Raw genomic sequence first — 26599 nt, forward strand, 5'->3', positions numbered from 1 at the left:
GTCGGTATCTGCATCTGGCACTCAAAAGAAAATATCTGAAGGGGATATTTGCAATAAGATGGATGCACACAAACACATGAAATACTGCCGTGTGTCCCACTGAATGCTTACGCTCTGAAAGTTTTTTGGCTGGTTGACGCAGCAGATTTTTCCGAGCAGAGGTGTAATTCTTCTTCCATGCAAAATTAAGGCGGCTTTTTGGGATGGAAATGTAATCCGTCATTTTTCGGGCCCCCGCTGTTAACAACAGACACTTGTGTCTTGGCAGGTGAAAGCCCCGAGCCGCCATAAACCTTGCAGAGATCCCCACCACCACCACCACCACCACCACCACCTTTGGTTTCACATCATTGGGTTTAATTGTGGAGGAGGACGGTAAAACACCTCAGCTGGATGAGATGGAGAGGGGACGAGGAGTTCAAGTGGAAGTGAGCAGTGGACGCGAGCCAAACGCCGGTCAGTTTTGGTTGTAGCTGTTTGTGAGTTTCTACAAACTCTTTTGGCAGAGAGCCCACCTGGTACCAGTCAGCATTTTGTATCTTCAGAACCACTTCAGGCCTTAAAACCTAGTTGTTATTGTAGGAAGACGAAGTAGAAGCGGTGTCACAGCTATAAAAACCAATAAAGTGGGACGTGCTGTGGATGCAGATTTATGCATATACAAATTTAGAGCAATACTACCAAGAGCTCGTGTCTCTGTATTGGAAAACAGAGTTCATTATAGGGAACTGTCTTGGGACAGATGATACGTTTAAAGGCGTAATACCTTTTGCTTTTATGTCAACTATCATTCTCTCCAAATGTTTTAAAATGGTGTTTATTAAACATCTCACGCTGCCTGTTAAAGGTGTTAAAGCATTTTATATATCATTCTGTCATTCATAGTGAAGGGACGCTGATCTTGACAATTTCAGTGCTGATAAGACTAATTATTTATCATGTTTCCATTGATGCAAATCAATAGATTTTTATTACATTACAGCAGAATAAATGAACCCTCTGCAGCTTTTAATGTTGTTGTATGGCTGTTTGGAAACCAATTACACATTTCTATACAGGGTTATTTGCGTTTCTAATCCTTGTGGAAAATGACTGAATGATGAAAGCTTCAGTGTTAGACAAACAGGATGGGCTCTGCTCCACGCCACAAATATGCATTAAAAAAAAAAAAAAAAAAGATTATCTGTGGAAATAATAATAGTCAACCTTGAATTGACGCTTGAGTTCAGTTTACAGATCGTGTGAATCACACAAACTTCAAAAGCAGCGACAAAAGAGGACACGATGACGGAGGGTGTACGAAAACAATGTACTAGCTAGTGATGAATGAAACCCTCACATCTGCAATCTTTATTTTAAATTGGGAAAAATGTATATTTTCAAATGATCTACGAGACAAAATACATGTTACCTGCTTTGAAATCTACAAGAAACGGTGTAAATAATCCATACCAGACTTACAAGGTTTTAATGTGAAGTGGCGCCAAGTTGAGCGTGACCCTCTCTGTCATCAAGGTAATCAAAGGCTCTCGGCCACCAGAGGAAGCATCTGTGGACGGTGGACAGCCGCTGGATAACAGTGATATCAATGACAGACAGGCTTGGCGACGGTCGCTTGTTCTTCTGGGCTCCTTATCTCAGCCGCACCGAGGGCTCTGTCTATGTACCCAATTCATCCATCACTATCAGGCCGCACACAGGTCCAGGGCCAGCATTCACACTTTTACAGGGAGCTAAAGCTAATGTCAGCTCACGATGGGGAGGGAGTTGAATTTCAAGTGCAACCTCAAGACAAAAAAAAAAAAAGGGCTTTGCTGTTGCTTTTGTCGTTATCACAGACATGATTATTGTTGTTCCCTTCAGATGGAGAAACACTCAGTTGCTCCCGAGCCGTTAGCCACGCTAGCAACGTGACGGCAATGTCGGTTAATTGGTCAAACGGTCAGTTGGTTAAAAACTTTTGGGTTAGACTGTAATATCTCAACAATTATCAGATGTACTGCCGTTAAATTGATCAGAATTACAAAACTTTAAGTCTTCAGTCCTGCTGTAGACTGAAAGTTTTGTAATTCTGATCTTCATCGTGCTTCTCGTCAGCATCACTTTCTTCCACTTGTTTCTTTACCATCTGCTATTATCATCATTATCATCACCTTAACTTAACTCTCGACGTGTATTTCAGACCACAGGCCACTGAGAAAGCTCTCAGGACCTCGGGGCAGGTACTTGTTTCCATGCCCAAATCTCCTGCATGACTCATACTAACCTCCTGTCTGCGGACCCGGGCTGGCTGCCTGCACTACATTGTTCATTCTTTCATTCACAGGAAGAACAAAGTCTCCTTTTCAGGTGTGCCATCACCACCAACAAAAAAAGGCTTGTTGTTTTTCTCTGTTCAAGCACAAACAACCTTATCGATCCACGATCGTCTCCATGGCACAGCCCGTAGTTAACTTGAATTTCTGGACGGAACATCCGATTTAAAGCTGCATTGTCTCCCTGACCTTGGTGGTGGGTCGGCGTTGAGGTTGTGGGTTTTATGGACACCTCAGACAGGAATTCTGCATCAATCTCACGGTGCATGATGCGTATTTTTAGAGCCCCATTAGTTGGCTCAATGAAGACGAAACCGGTGGCGTAGGCAAAGCCTCCTACGTCAGTGCGGGCCACGGCTTGTGTGTCTGTCCGGGGTTTGTGCGTAACAGAATGGGGGAATCCACCCCTCTCTCTAGCCCTCCTCTATGGTGATGTGAATGGTGATATACAGGGGAAGGGAGGGAGGGAGAGAACTGGAGGGTTGAGCCAGGAGGGAAGGGGTGTGCCGTTATAAGAAGCCTCAGAGGAGGCATGCACTCAGTTGTTGAAACCCTTAGCCTAAGGATACGAGCTGAGCCACCAAACTCTCCTGTATCCACAGAAGGAGGACTGAATATCTTTACGTCACAGATTCAGGTAAGGGAGTGCTCAAGTGTGACTTTCTTTCATCTGAGTGTGAGCCTACCTGTGTGTCGAGATCGTGCCGTTAAATGAAGAAGACACTTGTTTGGAGATTAGAATCAGTTAATTAGGACAAACCCCTGGATGATAGATCCTGAGGGACTCCTGTTGTTTCAGGACAACCACTTTAGGATTCTTGGTCTAACTTTCCGTCTTTATTTTAAACATCAAGATGTTTTTGCTTTGTTTCCGGCTCTGTGATTTTGGATTTTGACCTCAGAGCTGTTCTTTAAATAACCCTCCGCACCTTGAGTAACCTTTTTTTTCCATTACTCTGTTTGTCTCCCTGCGGCTCAAAAGGCACCACAGTCACCGTCAGCAGTATCCACATCGTACCTGATTACCACTTAATTAACGAGAGAGAAAGTCTCAGGTCGTGCTGAGAAAGCAGTTAGTTAGTCAGCTGCACTTTGGGCTACGATGTACCTGACTTTAATCTAACACAAGTAGAATATATGAAAAGATAAAGAATATAAATGGAAAAAAAATCATAACATTTAGACAAATGATGATGTAAGAGCAGATATACAGAAGCATTTTTTAACGTGCCACTAGTCCTGAGTTTCACTAATATTAAAGCTGAATCTATCGAAACTGCGGTCGTGGAAGTGAAAGCCACTCCGAAAGCAGCTTATTCATGGTTTGCTCTTTTGATTGATCATGGAGTATTGCATGTCAGATTAAATACATCTCACTGAAGCTTCAAAGAAACACTGACCAGAGCTATTTTATTCTTCCTAAAGCAGCTCCGGTGTCAACACCGAGCAAGAAGGAGGGGGAAAAAGCCGGAGACGTGAATCAGTTGGACGCTGTTATTATGCTAAGCGCATGATAATGATGATTTTAATGATAATGGTAATGAATGTGCATAATCTTTTCCCATTATCAGTAAAGACGATACCGGCGCAGACAGGGGAGAAAATGGGTGCTTAATGTGCCATTCACAGATAAATGACTCCACACTGGGGAAATGTTTGATGGAGAATGAAGCATGTTTACAGGACAGAGCCAAAGACTCTGTTTAGAGGTAAATCAGACGAGTTAAATGGTTAGTCCCCCAATTTCTGTTGAGTTTTGTTTCTTTGTATTCATTTATGTAAAAATAATGACAGCATATAAAAGGAAAGACCTCGTTTCTTAGAAAGTAAATGTTTTAATGCGCAGTTACCGCTTCATAATAGACTTATTCTACTGGTAATAGTCCAAAAATATATATTTATATATTTGAGATGTCTCTCATTATTTCTCTTTTTCTAAAAATGATTAATAATGAATAGAGATGCACGATATTTAATTTTTGCCGATATCTTCAAAGTCAATATTTTCCAACTGATTTTGGCTGATTGTCAATGCTGATAACGATATTTGCACACATTTCTATCCAGCGAACTGCAGAGAGCGTCACGTCTCCTGTCATGCAGGGCTTTTCAAAATACATCCACTGAGCAAAGATGAGAAAACTTCACGTCCAAGTCTAAAATTAAAGCGTCATCTAATCGCTATTTTCGAGCCAACGCTGATATTTCATTTTAAAGGCGATGTTTTGTGATATTATTGTGCAGTCCTCCTGCAGATCACGCAAGGGCTCATTAAAATACATCTTTTTTTTTAATAAATCCATTTTCACATTTAAATTGGTTTAGTCTAGAAACATCTCACGCTGTTGGCAACGCATGTCACAATTTCCAATTTAAAAAAGTGATGCTTTGCCAGCACATCATGAGCTTTCTCTGTTTAATCAGCTAAAAAAGAGAAGCTTTTAGGATTTCTGCTGCCTACACTTAGATTGATCTGATTAAACTGTTTACAGGATATTCATTAGGACGCCTTGTAGTGATTTATACGCACAAATCCTCCTCGTGATCAGAGAATGACTCACTGAGGGGTAAGAGCAGCAACATTGCCAGGTATTGCCGTATCTGTTGCCCTCACATGCGCAAGTATTTTACAGCTCATCACTTTTTTTCCAGCCTCGCTGTCCTCACCTTGATAAAAGTTGGGAGCTCTTCTGGCCGTGCTAGATTGCTTCCCCTTGGCTCCATGTCCAATGGATTAGTGCAGGTGTCAACGCAGCTTAACAGCAACCAGATCAGTGATGACACCATGTCAGCTGCCGTACACTCTGCAGGATACAGTCTGGGAACACTGCAGTACTGTGCATTATTAAGGACGTGATGTCCCCGTTGTGTTAGATTGAGCTTTGACAATCGACAGCTTTGACATGGCCTTGCAAAGACGCAGCCATGGAGTCAACATGGGGGGGGGCAGCATCTTCTGGGGGGTCTGAGGTTCTGACGGGACTTTAGCAGAACATTGTGAGACGAACACCAGCAGCTTCTGCTGGAGTACGACAACAGCACCTGGACAAATCACACACGCTGCAGTGCACCGTAATAACCAGTAGGTATAATAACGGCAGCTTGTTAAGTTTAGTTGAGATTATTGTGATTACATTTGCTAATGATTGTTTCAGACGGCTGGTTTCCTTATTTTTTGTTGTGCTTTGTTTTCGTGTCCTGTGTGGAACCAGAAACGAACATTGATCTATTATTTAAAACTAAACCATGATCATTACCTAAACTTAGCCAGGTAGTCTAACCCTAACCCAACCCTAACCACGTAGTTCTGTAGCTAAAACTAACCAGGTAGTTTAGTTGCCTTAACCTAACCAAACTGTGACCAGAGTCCAAATGTAAAAATCAAAGATGTCTAAACACAACGGGAATGCAAACTCGGTGGCCCACATATAATATCCATTAATCCAGCACGGCTCCCTCTGAAAACAGGTTGTGACCATCTTTTACCCAAACCATCCGATTTCCAACCGAGTGGTCTTACAAAGGCAGACTATCACTCTCCATGTACGTAGATGTGAGGCCAAATACACGGATTATTGAAAAACAGCGTGCACTGGGCTGAGACGGTCACTTTGGGGAGTGACGGCGTCGGAACAAAATGTCAAGAGTCACGTGAATACACGTCTCTGCATTCAGTGTCCGCCCTGTTTCTTTGAGAGAAGCCATCTCCCACAGACGCCCACACACATAATCCCTCGTCTGTTTCAGCCGAACTGAAAGGCTGATGCGTCTGTGCTCTCTCAGTGTGCGATCATCCAAGTTGAACTGCAGTGGAAGGATATTATTTTGAGGCTATTAACACAGCTTCATGGTGACTAAATTAGATGATTGTTGATGTGATTTCTCTCTATGAAGGGCATATCTCACGCTGGGAATGATTGCAGATGAGACGTCACACCCAGTTCAGCGTCTGCCCCCAGGTGCAAATGTGTTCGCAATTAAAGAAACCCTGCGAGTACATCTGATGGAAACAATATTAATAATATGCTCAATTGATCTTATATGATGGCGCCTTGGAAGGAAGCAGATATGAATATAAAGGATATTATATCTCCACTTAATATTTGTACTAATGTGTATGTGAGTGTTATAGCCTGTGTGGGATGTGAGGAGGAAAAAAAATAGGCATTTTTATCACATTTTCATTCGATTTGTGCGCTCTACAGTCTACATGAGATAAGATTTGCTAAAGGCACAGAGTTATCCAGGAAGCAGGAATTGTTCCAGCAGATATGATCACAGTAAGACAAAGAGAAGTGGAGAGATAAAGCGTCTGTAATGCACGTCGTTCCCCATTAACTTCTTTATGTGCTTGAATTTAGCTGCATGTGCGGCGTTATAATGACCTCAGTGCTCTTTACTCTCGGCCACTTTTCCCCTTTAAGATCCTCATAATCTGTCAATTCTGCCTCTGTGCGACAGTAACTAGACTTGAGTCCTGCGTCGAGGCGGGTGAAAGGTGCGATCGTGAAACCTGATGCAGCTGTGGCGGACACGTCCAAATCGGATTAGGGCGCATTCTCTCAGATTAGTCATTTCAGGAGGCTTCCTGCGAAGGAAGGGCACAACTGCAAACGCACCGGCTCGTGCTCCTGGTCCTCCAAACTCCCCGCTGAGTCACACACTGTTTGATTGTGGCTGCACAGACCGGATTTACGCTGCTGTGTGAGAGATGATGCTGTGACCGTGTGTGAATCCTCAATCATCAGTGTTATAAGAGGGAAACAGTGGTCGTATTTGCTTTAAATCTCAGTGGGATTTCATGATTCTTGTGGCTTCTTGTAGGTGCTTTTGTGTGAGTTTTGAGTGTGTCACCATTTTTATCAGCTCAGGGTTTCTCACATTTGGATTTTGGCAGCTGGACGGCTGAAGAGCAACTTTCAGAGAGGTCTGACTGTTAAAGAACAAAAAGAAACAAAAGCAGGAGGACCCAAATGGGTTTGTGAAAGTGAGGAGGACATTTTATTCCTCCAGTGGAAATTACACCGTGATTATAACGTGTAAACTGTTCTCTGCACGCTTTAAAAGCAGAACACCTAAAAACCAATCTGAAAATAATGTAGTTGGGACTCTAAACGAGTTTATTGAGTACCGTCTAATCGCAGGCAATCAGTGACCTGAGAGATCCAGTATCTCATGTCAAGATGCTGGCCTGATGAGTCACCACATGATGGGCGCTAATATGTTGCAGGGAGACTGTGGTTTAAGATGTGGTACTTCAGCACTGAAGGTTCACGTCCCTTTGAAAGGTTTAAATTCGTATTTCTGCGTGCAGTCGTACTACGAAGCACTTGTCTCGTAGAGGGATGCAAGGGCCTCGAGGTGGGGTAATTATTTATCTACCTTTACATCAGTTACTAAAAGTTGAGAATGACAGAGGAGACCTGGAATAAAAAAGGAAAGTTGTGTCGCTGTGAGCTGGATGCAGAGGAGGATGAAGACGTAACCGATCTCTCTTCACTGTCCATGACGAGCGTTGTGTTTCAGTGACGTGGTCCAAAGTCTTACAGGAGATCCTGTTATCAGCGTTCTTCCTCGGCGGTCAGCAACATGCTGCAGTCTCCCACAGCGGATGTAGTTTGTTCAAGAATCGAATTGATTTCTCTCACATGCAGCTGCAGCCTCGGGTGGAAGAGTTAAAGGATTTCATCATCCAAGACTGTAGAGAATATATTTCCTCATCTGCTTTTCTTGGAGTGCAGATGGTGTTTTATTTTGTCCAGCGAAGATCCTCGGACATGCTCATCTTTAGTTTGAGTTCATCTCGTTGCCTTTTTTACTAGTAAGTGTGTAACTGTTCTTTCTGAGCACTTTTATTTTGAAGTAACAGTCACAGACTCTCTCCACCTCCCCACACTACGATCTTGCGATAGCATTAGTAATTATTGTGACTTGTTTGAAATCTTGACATCGCTGCTTTTAACTTTTTGCGACTTGGCAGATACAATAATTAACAGTTTCCTCATTACAGAGCGAATCTGATGAAGCTCTGTGATTTGTTTTACAGTCGTGTCCTCGTGTGCACTGGAATATTGATTTTTAGTTAAACGACAGTAGACATTTTTAACAGTAGCATCCTCTTCCACAGAGCTGATGATGAAAGTAGGTCTGTGGCACAGTGTTGATGGAAAAACACCTTTCTGTGAATTTAATTTTAAAATGTTATTTTTTTAATGAGCCACATCAGGAAAATTCAATTCACTAGGGATGCATGTTATGGATTTTTTCAGCCGATACGATAACCGTTAATTACCTGCTTCTCACAGCCGGCACAGATAATAATTCACATTTTTGTTTAACTAACTTTAACTTTACACATACTGTGTGTAAACGCTGCACTTGTTAAGTCAACTTAAGCAATCTGGTTTTGTATTATCGGTTCTATTTATCGGATATAATTTGTTTATCTGCCATAATGTACATTTTCCATTGTCCCTGGATTTTACCTCCATTGTATTAGATTTGAGGGAGAAATCTTAGAAACAAGCAAAACTAAACTGCAAACCACTGAAGTAAAATGTCGTTTTCTTTTTGTAATCAGTCAACTGGCCCTTTAGAAGAATAGACTTATACTTTATTGATCTGACACTCTGTTCCCAGGCGTCCAGAGAAATGTGTCAGCACCAGAATGGAGAAACTATGAATTTTGAATCAGTATTATGAGGCCTGTCTTTGTCTTTCGCGAGTTGCCATTCACATACTGAACCTCTCTTTATTGGCCCATTATACCTGATCAACGCATCTTCAACAAGCAATTAGAGACTGTAAGGTAATAAAACACTCGTGAATCTCCTCAGGTTATCAAGAATTAATCAAGTACCATCAATGGCTCATGAGATATAATAGATAGAAGAGGAATTTGAATCATTTCGATTTCTACGAATCGACCGCATCTTCACACCGTCCATCTCTGGAGGCTCCTGATTCCAGCTTGGCCGAAGTGAAGGAGTTTAGATCTACACGCGACTGGGAGAGATCGGAAACCTCTCTAATATGTCATGAAAGAGAGAAGATCTCAGCCATATTTCACAGATGTTGAAATGAAGACGGAGCAACGCTGAGAGTGTTGATGCAGAAACGAAGCGAGAAGAATCACAAAGTGGATGCAAAGAGGGTGCAAGAAGGAAACAGAGGGATAGAGACCCCTCTGTTATCTGTGCATTAGCAGACTCCTTTGTTTTTCTCAGCATCATTCAGACGACTAATGGACGAGATGGAGTGAGTCAGAGCTTTGTCAGAGACGAGCGCCGAGCCTTTCTTCTCCCCCACTCACGTTCATGACACCTTGGCCCCGTCTCCACCCTTCATTAAAGCTGCTAATGCTAATTTATTCCACTGTTAGCTTTATTAATGCACTTAACTTTGCATTTGGATCATTTACTTTTTGGCAAAAAGGTTTTAAATTGGGGAAATGTACAGAAAGTACGGAGGCTGGAAGGGGCCAAAATCTAAGCAAGACCATCTTTTGTGTTGCTTATATTTTCTTTGTATCCTTGACTTGACTAAAAAATAACTATTATTCCCTCCCTCTAATATCTCAGGTTTTTAATGGCAAACATAAAAAAACAACCGTTTCATGACAAAGCATAGAATCGTTACACCTGTCCAGGAAAAGGCAGCGCTGTGTGCGTCACCTGTACGTGCACGTCAAGGTCAAAGTTCGGTTGGGTGGCCGTCAATAAACACAGAGAAGAAAATAAAGAAGGAGAGCGGCATCTTGTCGTGCAAATGATGCAGAGAGAGCCGAACATGTCGTCACCAGTGTGGATGTGTTTGTACAGAGGACGACAACACAAATGCAATTTTCTACACATGTTGCACAAGAGAGGAGTCTGAGTTGTGAAGTAAAACTCGAGCTGTTTTTGCTCACTACATTTTAAATGATCAGTTATCGGTGTCCACCCGGAGAATCAGGTAATAATCAGTTAGTAAAACTGCTTCTTTATTACTTCACGCTACAAAAAAGTGTTTTCAGGACCACATTTTGTCGCGATGACACAGACAGAGAGACGAGGTAAAAACTGCTGGTTATAATGGATAACTCACTCACCTGTATATTTTTGCACACAGCCCTTTAAAGGACAGTGAACTGGTGGTGAACATTACTTAAGATTTTCCAGCTCTTACGTGTTTTAGGTGCAGACAAAAGAACGAACTCGGTCAACAAAACCAAATGCATGAGACCAGCGTTCCTTTTATGAATGCTCAGATTGCTTCCTGTTTGATTGAAAGGGAGAAAAAAAAAATGCATTTTGTCTGGAAAACACATCACATTTTCAGGGTCTAAGTTAAATCTAATGGAAGCACAAAACAGAATATTTGTTTTGGAGAGAACCGGGGTAAAAGCATTCATTTGTACAGGATGGAAAGACTCATCTAAGAGTAGAAGGACATCAGGCCCTTTGCACTAGTCCATTTTCTTTTTGCTTTCAGGCCTGCGTTCATTTAGAAGACCAAGGTTGTTTATATGTGCGAATGATGAAGATCTATTTTCAAATGAAACTTCATGTAATGAGTTCTCAGACTCCCTGGAGGATTATGCAGTCTTGGTGCCCCGGGAGCACAGACCGGTGCATGAGGGTCCTCCCTTTCCCAGCGATCACCACTTTATCCTTGTCCAGTACATCATATATCAGCCCCCCCATGCACCGAGTCAACTGCCTGCTCTGTCAGATAGATTATGCAAATGATATGAAACGTTAAAGACGGCTGAAATGGCATGCAAATTTATAGGCAAGGGTGGCTAAAGCGGACCGGCGCCAATATCACCACCAAGAATGATATCATTACTGAAATAGAGCAGAGAGAGGAGTGTGTAGGTTCATGGCTCAAAGTGTCACCGGCGTGAAGATTCAATTTGAAGTGATTGAGATATGGAAAACTTTCTGGCTCCTGGTTGTGTCCGGGGCTCCTGGGGAACGATGAAAAGCCTTTTCTGTGATAAATATCTAAGACATGAAGGTAAACTGTAAGAAATGCCAACTCCTGCACATTAATGATGATCGTAATTACTCCAAAATCACATTTTGGAATAAATTGATATTAAAAATATCTGAGACCACAAGACAACAAACTAGAGCTAGGTCACTACGAGGTAACAGTAACCACCAGCTTCCACCTCACGGCCACGTTACGGCCATGATGATCAATTTGATTGAGCCAGACAGGAAGTCAGACGGCTGAGTGCATCCGGTGAAGTTTCAAAATAAAACAGCACAACAACACTTAAAACAGACAAGTAGTGAAATGATTAAATCCATCAGTTGCAGGTACACTCCAGCTCTTTACATGTCTCAAGATTCTTCTAGTCGTTTAAAATGTCTTTAATCTAGAATAATAAAATAAAAGCAGCTCACATTCACATAAACTTGTATTTGTTGCCTTTCCATTTGGCTGCCCTCAATCTGTGTTCGCTGAAATATCAACTGAGCCGATTTCATCTGAAAACTGAGACACACAAATTGAAACCTGTCATTTGCGCTGTACGATATCACAGCTGTGACGGCAGCTCGAACTCCCAAATACACAGCCTGCTCGCAGCCATCCAGAGAGAAATACTGCTCTACATAAAGCATGTTCAGCGTAGCAGAGCGGGGCGCTCTCCTGTTAACGGGATGTGTTATTGGGGAGTGAAGGGTTAAGTGTGCCGTGCTTTGAGGTGTGCAAACACGAGTACGCAATAAAAAATGATCATGCGAGTGCGGTCACTTTAACCCGTCCTGTCGAGCAGCTCACTAAAACGCCGACTATAAACATCTCAAGGCCGCAGATTGATGACATTGCAGCCCATTAACACTTAATATCCTTGTCAATTGTTTCTCACTAACAATAATGGATTACACTCAGGCGATGGTGAGGTAACTCATCCCTTCAGCCTTCAGACAGATATGAATCGCTCTCCTGCCAATTAATCCAAAGCCAGATCATAAATCTTTGTTCAGTAAGTTAGCTTAATTAAAACGAATGAATAAATGCAACATAACGGAATAATGGAAATGTGCTCAAAGTCATGAACATTTCTGGGATAAAATGAATCGACTCCTAGTTGAACACGTACTACAAGGAGTTTTAAACTGGTTATGAAACAGTCTCAAATTAAAACTGAAGATGTGACGTATATATGCAAACGAGGTCATCAGCGAGAAAACTTGCCATCCTTTATCGTTATTATAGTTTTTCTAGTTATTCTTTCTGCCTGTGACTGGGTTGGATTTCCACTTATTCAGCCGAATAAGTCACGAAGTTAAAACAGTTTTTTATGGTGAGGTGCCGACGATGACGTGAGTCTGGTGTTACGCCACTAAAGCAAAGTTTACTTTTGTTTCACCACTGACATATCACAGTTATTGATTTTACATAGCCACAAACAGATGTGTGACCTGATCACCATGCATCCTACAAACAGCTGTATGTGGTGGTGCTGATACCGCTGAAGTCCACAGGGGCCGCCAGAATCAAAAAATAAAAGTTCCCTGTAGTCGCTTTAAAAGGTACGTTTGCTCAGATGCAACTCATTTGAAAGTTTATGATTATGTTTGTAATTTTTACCCGTACTTTAGCATGCATTACACCATGCCATCTACTTAGTTACCTTTAAAATCAGAATTGAGTACTGAATACAATTTGAACTAAAATCTAAACCGTTCATCTACATTTTCGTATCCAGTAATTGTTTGCATCCGATCACAAACCCCGACACGCAGGAGTTAAGTCAGACTGACGATCTGGAGAAACAGAAAGCCTGCCGTTCTAAGGTAACTAATACACTGATATTACTCTGAAGAATACTTTGTACTTTCACTTCTAAGTATTACTTCAATACCAATAGTTTAACATGTAATTTCATTATCACCATCTAATACCTTCAGTGCCATAAAGCAACTTATCCTGAAGAAACAAATACTACTGTCGCATTTTAAAATGGAAATAAAAGTTCTGACGTAGATATATTAGTTTTCTGTAGGACATGAACAACGTGTTGCTCCAACGTTCCCGTATTGTTCAGCTAAAAGCACGCAACATTCAAACATGTACCACTGAATGTGTGCAGACAAACAAGCGAACAGCCGTTGTCTAATTGTGAAGCTTGTGCCAGAGAGCGCACCACATTTTTTATCAATAATGATGTTGACAAAAAGCTCACAGAGGCCCCAAATGCCTGTTTATGTTAATACACTAATATAATATGATTAATGTGTGAAAGGCTTGTGTCTTTGTGATGCTGGAGTGTATCCAGGGCCGCACCATCACTCCCCCTGTGCTGCTGTACTCAGATGTTCGACTTACTTAGTCAGGGCCACTTAAGGGACAACATAACAATGTGAAATGGGCTGAGTCAGCAGGCTTGCAAATGATCAGTGCACAAAACATCTCAGCGAGGCAAACAAACAGGTCCCTCTAATGATTTCCCATAAAGCCATTAATATTTTTGTAAATGGGCGGCAGTCACACACGGCCTGTTTCATACACTATTGACTACGAGTGGTAATGTGGTGAAGTGGAAGTGGTCACGGCGTGTTAGCTTTTACTTATTCATTTATTTTTACTTCAGAGCGCCCGTCAATACGAAACGCGCTCTGCGTATTATAAAGATTTTCCTTCCCCCTCATCAAAGTGTCTGAACTGTGGGATTGTGTTGTCTGTCGCCGGCTGTGACGGCTGCAGCTCGGCTTCCTCCACAAACCTGCGAAGACAGTCTGTGTGGATTTATTATTATTTGACCCGATCGGTCAAATTGCATGTTTCATACAGAAATACCCTTTTTTATCCAGCTTTGTTTTATTGTCACTATATTTATTTCTCAGCTTTGTTATCAAAGAAAAATGAACCGTTTCAAAGCCCAAAAGCAGATTTATTATTAACACCAGTAATGTTCTAACATGTGAAGATAAAAAGCACCAAGTATAACTGCTATTGATAAAATATAAAGTGGTTGTATTGGTTTAAATATTCCTCATCTGTTAATCGTTGCAACTTACGTATATAGAAATCATGACCAGCGTATTCACAATCAGAAAGGATTCAGATATTTCTCCTCTGGAAGACACATTGAAAGTTAGCAGTGTTATAGCAGTGTTAACTTCTTATACTTTATTCTATATATTATTTATACGCTGCTCACACATTGTACGCACAGAAAGGTAACACTTTATTTTATGGGTCTGAAGGAGATTTCTGAAAATTTCTTGGTAAGTTTCCCGTAAAGAACTACAATAATTTTGCATTGAAAGGGGACTTTAAACTTTCAAAGCCCTGATCAAGTTATTAGAGTTGAATTGATTGATTGTGTGAACTTCAGCGACATTTACTCTGTGAATCACTGCTCGTTTCAAATCAAAGAAACTATTCAGTCATGGAGAGAGGCACTGAGACAAGGTCTCAAAGTCTCATCCTCTTGACTGTCTGACCCGAGTCCTTCATGAAGAAATTCACGGTCCAGCAGCGTTAAACAACTTCAACAAATCGTCCGCAGGCTTGTAAAGTCAACGAGCAGAGACGGAGGAGGTCTCACTTGTCATGTCATGTTACAGTCCACTTACAAATGGCCAATAAAAAAGTGATTAATACATTAAATTGGTACAAATTGTTCCATCGAGTCCCTTTAATTATATAAACAATGTACAATGTTGAACACCTAATTAAGTTTCCTCTCACAAATCAGCTGTAAAGACTCTCGAGGTTACGCAAATAATTACTTGGCATTAATTATTTTATCTGTACCAGCTGAAAACATTTTTTTCCTGTAATTAGCATCAAATGACCTATAATTTAACAGTGAAATAAAGTGTGACTGACCACCAGGAGACCGAGAACAGATCTAAAACAAGTCATTTACAGCAAGAAGAGCAGTAGATCCCTGCTGCTCGGGAAATAACTGGTTTGACTTCTTTTTTTCTAGTTAATGGAAACGATTATGTAGGTTTACCAGCCTCTTATTTCATTGGGGGTCCAGATTGATCATGGGAAAGCTCATCTGTCAATATTTTTATATTTACAATAGATCAGATGATTATGAGTATGTGATAGTTTGATCAACTGAAAACTCTCATCTGAATCTGAAGTTCCCTTCAGCTATGGAGCGTTTTATCATCTTTCTGCTATTTAGTTTCAGTGTTACTGCCACCAATCAGCTGCTTTTAGCAAAAACAAAACAAAAAAACCCCTAAAATCCAACTGTACGTGGCAGATAAAGTTAGCAACTGGCAGTGATGGTGGTGAATGTAGACGAACGTTAAGCAGCTAAAGAGACAGATACATTTGTCAGGAGCTGTTAGCCGGTAAAACAACGCTGAAAGAGTAAATATTGACATTGTATTTTCCAGGTGGACGTAAACAAAACTCCAAATGAATGCTAATGTTGCTCTGTATCGTCTGGATGTGTTAATCAGCAACTGTTTGCTCATAAGTTTGTTTTTGACCAACTTCAATTAGACAGACAACTTCAGTCCGGCTGTGGAACAAAGCACAGCACTAAAACAGCTTTATTAAAGCTGGTTAATGAGGATTTCTACTGGTTCAAACAATGTGGCCGTTCTGCTTCTGTTGGACTTGGTGGGTTAGTCCTTCACTGGTGTCGCTCATACATTTTTTGATAAGCATCAGTGAATTTGTGTCTGAATCGTCTTGATGTTGAATATGTTGTTCCTCAAGGAAGCATTATTGGACCTCTTCTGTTTCCTTCATATATAAACACCCCCTGAGCAACATAATATTCAAACCACAATGTCAAATACTGATGTTATGCTGATGATACACAACTTTATATGTCTGTTTCGCCTGACAAACAGTTCTCTGCAAGGTATCACTGACATTAATAACTGGATGACTAAACTTTTCTTTTTTAAAAATGAACCGAGAAGCATAAATCCTGCTTGTAGGACCAGAAGAGGAAAGACAGAGACTTGTGACAAGTGATTATAGATTATGATCTTAATTTAATCAGCCATTTTAAAAAGGTAACAAAAACATATTTTTCATCAAAATATTCATCATTTTTGACCCAGAACGAAGCTGAACTGCTGATAGATGCTTTTATTACAAGTTGTTTAGATTACTGTAACATTCCTGTTGATCAGTGGAATAGTTGGACACAGTTAGTGGGTCTGTATATCACATCGCCCGCGTCCAACATGTGCTACAATTAAAAAACAAACAAACAGTGAATTTCCTGAACCCTTATAACTGAGTGAGCACAACAACAACAACAACACAAAGAAGTCTGTTTGTTCATCCTAGCCATGCTCTTGGTTTATAAACCTTCAGAGGTCAGAGCAAATGTTTCTGGTGGGGAGAAGCAATCTATGAAGTTCTGAATGGTTGTTTTTTCCTTTGTTATCTCTGAGTTATTGGATGATATAGGGGTGAGTGATGGGGGAGATGGAGGTCAGCGAGTGGAGGTCAGGCAACAAACACCTGGTTCACAGATTTGTAGCTGGAGTCAGAGACAACATGATCCTCTGGAGTTTAATCAACTCTCCAGTTATCTTCCACCAGCTCACCACACATCGTCTACGACGTCGTATTACAATGTCAAATCTTCATCTGAGCCGGCGTGTTTTATTCCAGCTCGGACACTGAAGCTTTCCCTGCTCACAGCGGCCATTCGACCAAACAAACTGGCTGCTGCTTTATTGCTCTGGGCTCTCTGACCCATAGTGACCCGGGTCAGATCCACTCACACAAACCTCCAGCTGTAGCTTTAGCCTATGATTTCCATCAGTGGTCCACCACTCCAGCCTGCAGCGGCGGCTTCCTGCCCACTGGAAAATACCCATTTTCTCACTCATTGCCTCAGGTTGTGCTCTCTCTCCATCCCACCCACATCTTCCATCTCCTGCTGTTGGCTGAACACTCTCCCACCACCAACGCTTTGACTGACCGCCCAAATCCAGCTAATGATCCCGAGAAATTGAATATGACGCAATGTTCATGTCACTCTCTCTGTCTGCCTTCTCCCTGTAGGCTGGACCCGGATTCCCCGAAGGCTTTACCTTCTCCCAGTTTCTCCAGCTGTTGACCCTTGTTTCAGACTCCTCTCTTCTACCTGCTGGGCTCCACATTGTCCCTGCCTGCCTGGCTGTGCTGAGCGATGAAGATCCCTGTGTGGTACCTGGTAGTGCTGCTGGCGTGTCTCTTCACCCCTGGACGCAGTGACTGCCAGGGGGAGTGTGTGGCCTGCGGTCTGCTCCTGCAGCAGCAGCAGCTGCAGCAAGCCTTCAACACCATGGTGAGTGTGTGTGTGTGTGTGTGTGTGTGTGTGTGTGTGTGTGTGTGTGTGTGTGTGTGTGATTGTCAGTCGTCGTGAGTCACTGTTGATAAGAGCGTTCGCTAAATGCCTTGTCAACACTGTCGTGTGTTCGTCAGTGTGGGTACAGCTGCACCGAGCCTCCAGCAGCCTGATAGAGGTGTGTTTGTGTTTGTGATTGTCTGACTAAGTTATTTTCAATCATGATAACAGCTCCTGCGTAATGGGTTGTGTACAGGTTGATAGTGCTGTGTGCACTTTGTTTGCCTGTGTATATGGGAGTCAATATGGAGAAGGAGCGCAGGAGGATTATTGTGTTTCTGATGCAATGAAATTTTATTTTTTGAGGCAGAAAATTTAATTTAATTGAAGGCAGATTATCGCTTTAAAGGAAAGGTTTACCAGAAAATTAAAATGTAGTCATTACCTATTCAGCCCCTATGATGATAAATTAAGTTTTGTGGTCCAAAAAACATTTCTGGAGCTTCACAGTAAATCAGCGCTGCAGGATTCTCAACCAAAACACCCAATAAATAAATAAAATTGGTCCAAACAGCTCGTCCGGCATAATCCAAGTCTCCAGAAGCCCCAAGATCCCAAACTGATTTGAAAAGACATTATTCACACCGTTGATGCACGGTTGAGCTTGCACATCCTCTTCAGACGGGGTGCACGCTAACACTTTTAATTTTTGGGTGAATTTATCCGACGTTTCATTGTGAAGTTAATGTTAAACAATAAACTTGGGCACGAAATCTCCCAGCAGAATGACGGCTGACTGGCCCTCGAGGCAAACGTCAGCTACCATGTTGACCGAAACTTAAAAATCTGACCTTTAGTTCCTGTAGAAAAATATAAAAACCTGCGTTGACGGCGTTTCCTCTCTCATTCAGACTCGTAAACCTTCTGTTATCGTTGTTATCTCACTGCTACGCGTCACCACAGCAAGTTGTTGCACTACACTGATCTCCATTTTGTTTACGTCTCCATGAGATCACGTAAGAAGGATCACGTCTGAGCTCAGTGTCCGTCTGGAGAGCCATGAAGTAAAAAGTGCTGAAGCCACGCCCCCGCTGCTGCACAGAGAGGTGTTCGCTGTCACATTGTTTAAAAGTTGCTGTCTTTCTTTGTTTTGGGCTGATTTTCAAAACCCCTCTGGACTAACTGCGGTGGATTCAGATCACCTGTGTGCAGGTGAGGAGGCTGACTCCTGATTGAGGAGAGGAAGCAGCTTGGAGCGTCTCCCTCTCAGCCAATCAGGGTGTGATGACGCTCTTTGTGTGAAGGCTTAAGAGAGGTGGGGATGACACCAGCTGGCTCTCACCCTCAGTCTGAATCTGACCCTGACGCAGAAACTCTGGTCTGTTCAGGCTCTGTTGTGTTTTCTTGGCTGCTCTTTGGCTGCTGACCTTTTATTTCACTGGGGCTTATAGGAGCACATTTCAGTTTGATAATCCCCTGAAGAAACATTTGTTTATTGGTTCATTGTCCAAGTAGCTGTCATGGGGCATCCCCTCTTGATTTACATGTCTTTGTGTATATTGTAATGTAGGTCAGGCTGCCTGTAAGCATTTTACTGCCAGTACCAACACAATTGAACATGATGCATGTCCAAATTAGACACTACACAACAAACCTGCCAATGGGATGATTACAGACAAACTCACAGTAAATAAAACAGTGATCCTTGTAGTGTCTCACACCTGTTGCACGCTGGTTATGACTGCACCAAACAATACAAACACACAAAGCTGCTTTTTCTGATTTTGCCATGTTAGAGATGCACAGTTTCAACTGCACAACACTGACATTGGTTCTGTCTCACAGTGGAGGGGGATTTGCATGTGTAAGTATCTACAGCACTTGTGCAATGCTTCGTGACCAACATGAGGACAGCAGCCTCTGCACGGAGAGACTCACTCTCCGAAAATCAAACCAAAACTCGAGTGCGGCACACAATCTCATTTCCAAACAGCGCGAGCCGCGTCAGCCGGTAAAAATAGTCAGTGGGCGTCCGCGAATAGCTGCAGGACGGCTAATTTAGCTGATAATGATGCAGAGAAAGACAGCTGGGACCTTTTTGGGAGTTGTAATAGAACTCTGTAATTGACTGCTGCTCAGTATCATCAGCCCGGCTTACGACTGACTGACACATTTTATCAGTTCCTCATTGTGTTAGCTGCTTTCCTCATCGAGCCACAGATGGAGTCCACCGGGCAATCCCATTGTTTCCCACAGCAGACTGAGTGTGTGTGTGTGTGTGTGTGTGTGTGTGTGTGTGTGTGTGTGTGTGTGTGTGTGTGTGAAGCTGCCGTTGTTTGTTATAATGTCAGGACACATTGATTTATTCGTGCAGAGACCTACACACACATGAGAGCGTCCATACCTGCACACACACACACACACACACACACCAAGCATTTCACAGTATCCTCTGACTGCACTCATTGTGTGATGCCAGCGTTAGTTTACATATCTGCTAATTATCTGAGCTACAGTGATTATTTACAGCACTCTGAGCAGGTTGTCTTTTATATATGTGTCTATATAGAAAATCTTCCTCTCTGTAGAGGCACTTTAATTCTGTCTGGTGTGGCCACAGACCTTACAGACTTGAAAACAAGCCTCAGTACACAGCACCAGAAAAAGTACCAGCGCAACAAAGTGGAGTCGAGGACATTACCAGATAGTACAAACAGTAATGTACTGGAACAATAGACCGATGAACAGAAGTGTGTCAGTGTGATTGGACACACTTCCTGTTGTCGGAGCGGAGGAAGAGCGTAACAGTAGTCACATCAAAGGTTCCCAGATAGTTTGGTTCATTATGCTTCATACTGATAGGACGACATGAGATAACATGCTGGAGTTACGGCTGCAGCATCAACATCAAACTGCACTCAGCTCACTTTACTACATTTATTTGCTGTTGATTAAACTGCAGTTATTCACAGTTTCACATTTTATTTTCCCTCTGATCAAAAACTCTCACTCCGAGCTGTTAGCTCTGTTAGCAATAAACTGCTAGCTCCGTAGCTGTTAGCGCCCAAAGTCAGCAAACACCGGCAGCTAACAGCCAGTAGCTCAACACACATTTGTTGTTCACAATGTCGCATTTACAGGGAAAAAACAGGGTGTGTGTTAAACGGGTCATTTCTTACGTATGTCTCGTGAGAAGCCAGCCAGTTAGTTCGCCTACTGTATATTGGGAGAATAAGAGACACACTTTGTTGTAGTCGACGCTCAGTTCAGTCTGATAGTTATACATAAGTACTTCTATGCAAAAATCCCTTTCATCCTCGGGAAGATTTCTATTAGTGCTGATGAAACGACGCCGTCTCAAGGCTGATTAACATTTTGTTTCATGGCACAAAGGGGCGGCCAGTGAAATGTCAAGGGTGACTAACACGGCTGTGTTGTCCACCCCAGACTGACAGGAGGAGCGCCAGGCTTTGAAGCCGGTTTTCGTAGAGTCCAAACCGTCTAAGGAAATCATCAGGTGGTGATTGGATGATTGGTGGATTCATTTTTTTTAAGCGTCACAACCCCCGAGAAGATCCTGGTATTTTGATATCACCGGGAAGTCGAGCTTGTTCGGCTTCATGCACCTCTGAGCTGCTGTAATAGGAATGAACGGGGCTAACGTCCTTGGTCCACCCCTGAGATACGCCCCTGCAAGGGAGGTGTTAGTTTACCTCAACCTTAAACGGCCGTGTCATAATCCATTTTGTTTTTTGAACACTTAATTTGACGGACCGGAGGACGAGCAGCCGAGTTCCTCAGTCAGAACTGAAAGCGGCTGATTAACACCCTGAACCAGAGCAAACGAAGCCTCTGCAGCATCCTCACGACGGAGGACTCAAGCTTTTCATCCTCTGGCCCTCGCAAGTACATGACCACGTGCACGCACACACACACACACACACACACACACACACACACACACACACACTCTCTCTCACTCATAAACTCCTTTAGATTGCTCCATTGATCTGACGTGGAGAATCCCCTCGTGTGCTCTTTTCATTTACGATGGATAATTAATTTCCGTTGATAGATTCACAGCGGAAACTCCCTCTTCTCTCGTTCCTTTGATGTGAGCAGGTTTTCTGATAACAATGCAGTTTATCTCATTTGAGCAAGATTTGACGAGTAAATGGGATTCGCTTCTCACCTCAAGCTGAAATTTAACTCGGAGAGGCTCGGGAGTTTGAGAAAAGAGGAGAAAGGAGAGACGTGTGCGCATAAAATCTCTCCGGCGCGGCAGCTCGAGCCTATTTTCTGATATATTTACTGTGGAGAAGAACTAATGCACGTCTACAGTTAAAGGTCTCAATGATAGATTCAGTCTCATTTTGAGGTTAAACGTCAGAGCGGATTCATTTTCAGGAAGCCTAAAAAAAGAGTTTTCACCGAGGAAAATGAAAAACAGGAACAGGCTTGACTGATTTTATTATTATTATCATCAGAAACGCTCTTCATGTGTCCTCAGCTCCACACTGCTGAAGTTCTGCTTCTATCTTGACTGTTCAGGTTTGACGCCAAACTGTAAGGTGTGATGATAACAAGACAGGCAGGTCATTAAAACCGCCCAGAGTCAGTGACTCAGCACTGACAACGTCCGCGCCGTATCAAAAGTGCAGTTGTCAAACGCTGTGTATCATTTTCAGAGAGAAAAACATCACTGATTGAAGCCAGTCGGGAAAAAAATAGACATAATTTACCTGCTGTCCTTCAACGTGATTTGTAATTTCTTCCAATTTGGTGCTGTCAGTCACTCAGCAGGAGCAGGTCTCATTTATAAAATGATGGACGTCTCATATTAGCACATAACTTTCCATATACGCTGAACACGGCAGGAGTAAGGACCACTTAACTCCCATGACACATCAGCCGTCCAGGTCAGGAGACGGCTTTCTCAGCCTCGGTCACGTCGTGACACCCCAGAAATGAGACGCTGACCGTGGACGGTGTAGTTTTAACAGGCACTCGAGTAGATATTATTAAGATGATCAGTCCAGTTTCAGCAAGAAAGTTCTGATAAACCAGCTGTGAGATACAGCCTTCATGATATAGCCTTAGGGACTAGATTGTGATGTTAAAAATTGTTTCCAGTTTGCAAACTCTAAAAAGCAAACCCGATATTCTCAGACTGAACACCGAGGTGCTCAGCAGCCTCACTGAACAGTGGATAAGTCTGTGGATAGGGTCGCTTAAACAATCTGCCTGTGCTGTGTCTAGAAACTCAATATCCCCTCAAGTGACCACAAATCAGGGATTTTGACCAGGATTTAGACATTCGGGCGCTGCTGGCTCAGTTGATAGAGCATGTGCCCCGTGTGCTGAAGCTGTGTCCTCGCCACAGCGGCCCAGGGTCTCTTGCATCCCATTTCCTGTCATCTCGCTAAGAAAGCCAAAAGACGGCAACAAAAGATCATTCATACATGTTGATCTCCCAGTGGATTAATCTACCAATCTCCTTCTTCCATGCACCACCTTAACACCACCTTTCTTTCTCCCTCTGCAGGTGTGTTTGTTGGAGTGCGAGGGTCACGTCTCCCCGTCGCTCACGTGGGAGGTGTGTAAACGTGCCGTGAAGCTGTCGCACCACCCCGCGCTGTCAGAGGGAGGCGCTCTGCTCAAGAGAGCGGGAGAGGAGCTGGCGCTGACCTCTCTTGACCTGAGCTCAGACAATGAACTGCTGCAGTCTGCAGCCGCAGAGCGCTTCCAGGAGGGGGATCAGGATGAGACACCCTTTGAACAGCGCAGCGTCCAGTATGACTCATCGCTGCTGGATTCCTCCGAGGAGGGGGAGGGCCTGCAGGGTCTGGATCTCAGTCTGGTGGACGGAGAGAGGAAGCAGAGGGGGGAGAGGAACGTGGAGCGTGACAGCCAGCTAGAAGGGGACGAGGATGACACCTCAGAGGCCGTCACCTTATCCAAACGCTTTGGTGGCTTTCAGAGGGGGCGCCATGGATACAGGAAGCTGATTGGCTCGCCCATTAGGCCCTTACAAAAGCGCTACGGTGGGTTCATAGGCGTCCGGAAATCTGCCCGCAAATGGAACAATCAGAAACGGGTGAACCAGCTGCTCAGGCAGTACCTGGGCATGAGGAGCAGCCGCAGCGGCAAGTTCAACAGCATCCCCGTGACTCGGGTCTGGAGGCAAAACAAACTGTAGTGTGCGTCTGCTGCCCTCACAGAGTCCTGCCCCCCCCAGTTACCTCAACCAATCATGTTTTCAACAGCTCACTCCAGTTTGACGTCATCAGAAGAACAGACTCGCCATCTCGCTGCACCTTTCTGTGTCTCTAAGTAACAAGGAATGTTTTTGACCGTGCTGTCCTTCTTATTAAGCATATTTTCGTGCCATTCTGTGAAATAAAAAGAATTAGAGAAGTGCAATTGAATATATTTTTGTGTGTTGGTATAATAAAAAGGGGCCAAATGAGATTTGGAGGTGCGACCCGAGGGTGTGACTTTCATGCATGTGTGGATGGCTTCAGCTGTTGTTTTGCACTCTGTGGTTTGTGTCATGAGATCTGTTACTAATGTCCAGCTCTCATGAAAAAGGACTTAAGTGTTTCTTCATAGGTTTCCCCCTGTTTGAATGTTATTTTGTTGATTTGGGACTAAACAAATCACATACGAATGTTTGCTTTCGTCTGGACCGTAATCTTCCCACATGTCCGAGCAGAAACATTGGATGTGGATTCTCGGTTGATGGTTCAATCAGAATGTAAATATGGTGGGACAGCTGGAGTACTGAAGCACAAACTGTTCATCAGAATCTAATTTTATGCTTAAATTACTGAATTAATTAAACACAGTGGATATAAAATTGGTTTTCTGATCTTTTAAACTCACCAAAATCTCTGCACCTCTAGTAGAAAGAAAGGCTTCATTCTGAGTGTTGACTGAGTTTCTCTTGAGGAGATCAGCTGCAGGTCTGCAGGCTCCCTCGGGCTCCTTCCAGTGAAACAACACTGCCCTCTAGTGTCTGAGGAAGAAACACGTTGCCCCTGGATACTGACTTGGGATCAGTTCTGCCATGTCCTCAGTTATTCTCTGGATTGAGTCCATTTTTCTGCCATTACAATTAGAAATGTGTGTAATTAATGGGTGAGAGATCAGAAAAATATTTAAAAAACAGGAAACCAGTGTCTGATATCGCTCACGCTGCAGCATGAACAGTGTTTGTCTCGGCTCATGAGTCTTAGACCTGCCAACCATCTAAGGGACTGTGTGAAAGTCTTGGGGGGGCTGAGCCTTGTGTTTCCCCTCTGAGGAAAGCAAAGTGCTTGATTAAAGGTACGATATGCAGGATTTCCATAAAAAAATAATCCCTCTAAGACGCAATTCAGAGGAAAGATAGTCGACTGTTGAGCCTCATTCTCTGGTTGATGAAGACAGACTGGTGTGATCGGCGGCTCACCAGCCGCTAACATCATCTTCACTTACTGCACCTTTGAATGGTGTTTACAGAGTAGTGTGTAGTCTGCCTTTAATATTTTCTTTGGACACTCAACTAAGAATATAACTGAAGTAGTGAGTAATTACTTTCATGATTAAAGCTGTTTAATGTAGTAGATGTGATAGTGAGTACAGAGTCCTTCCTACGTTATGTGCGTTACAGCGGTCTCCTTGATGAAACTCGACCTCCCCTCTGTGGACTCTCTTGCTCTTAATACTACTTCTCCTGACTTCCTCCTCTGCTGCCATAGTAATTACTAAGCCCACTAGAGGTCGCCACCTAACAACAAACATGTATGTGGGTCACGTGCCGTTTTTCCACCGGCACTGTTGGCCGCCGCGAAGCAAACCGAGTCGCACTGATTTGCTTTTCAATCACCAGTTTTACTGAGCTGAGTGAAGTTTAGCCGAGGTGACTGCAGCCAACCCGTAACGAGGTCCTCCTCAAATCGTTACTGGACTCACGGTTTCCTGCACTCTGAGCAGGAAACCTGAGAAAGAGGTTTTTAAACGTCAGTGTGTTCAGCTCTCAGTACGTCTGCAGCTTCTGACTGAATCTCGTCCTGTTTGTTCTTTCAAACACCTGCTGTGTTTTACTGTTTCATCGTGTTCACGTTCAGCTGCTTCAGGAGTCGTGTTTAGTCAATAAAAGCTTTTAAATGATTAAGTAACAGGGCTTTTATTGTGAAGAAGTTATAGGAAATGAAACGTGTTTGTAGCTGAATTAGCGGAGCCTGTTTGTTAGCGCTGATTCTTTGGTAGTGCTGCAGGGATCGAGACAGGAGCGTCACCAAATCTCAAAAATTGTACATAAAATATTAAATATATCTGCTGTGAAAAAAACAAAACAAATAAATCAATTCTCAACCTTTTATTCCCCTCTGATGGTTTCCATACAGTCCCTAACTCAGCGTGCAGTTGTAGAGAGGAGGAGCAATAATTCAAAGCAACAGCGAGTTAAAACTGATCCCCAGTCAGTTCTCAAGCATCACTCCACTCTGGGCTCTCTGCAGAGCTGCTCATGGTCACTTTCGTCTAATTGTACTTAAGTGCATGAAGCTGGAAAGTGGCCGGATGAGAGAGGAAGTCTGACTCTGGTCCAGAGCAGAGGGATGAAATGAGCTGTGTGTCGCTGTGGTCACACGAGATGTTTCTGCTCGGGTGGGAAAAAAAAAAAATTTGTTTGTTTACGTCATCTTGATATTTTCCTCGTCGAGCAGGTCACATCGTTCCTTCTGCATCGTAATAGTGTTTTAATTACGAGATGTAACGATGTATGCACATGAGTGTGTGTGTGTGATTGCAGAGTGTGAGTGTGCACGTGCATGTGTGTGTTCCCTGTCAATTCAACACACCAAAAAAAAAAGGAAGTTGTGAATACGGTGTACATTTCAGAGCACATTTCTAACATTATACCATTTGTTCTGAGTGTCATACAAAATGTGTATAGAGAAAAACGACAATAAAATAGTTTGCTATTTGTTTTGTGGACTGTCATGCACAAGAAAAGACAAGAAAAAACAACCGC

The 26599-nt window shown here is 42.9% G+C and overlaps 1 protein-coding gene across 1 annotated transcript; it reads left to right on the plus strand.

Annotated features, from left to right (window-relative positions):
* The first annotated feature begins 274 nt into the window (after positions 1 to 274).
* Positions 275 to 24379, plus strand: pnocb (prepronociceptin b). Its single transcript, XM_084378296.1, is given in 4 exon segments — positions 275 to 456; positions 17316 to 17435; positions 17438 to 17580; positions 23126 to 24379. Coding segments are annotated over 4 exon segments (975 nt in total). The 5' UTR covers positions 275 to 398; the 3' UTR covers positions 23780 to 24379.
* Positions 24380 to 26599: the final 2220 nt, after the last annotated feature.

The sequence above is a fragment of the Pagrus pagrus genome (assembly GCF_965226575.1).
Source record: "Pagrus pagrus genome assembly, chromosome: 16".
Taxonomy (NCBI): domain Eukaryota; kingdom Metazoa; phylum Chordata; class Actinopteri; order Spariformes; family Sparidae; genus Pagrus; species Pagrus pagrus.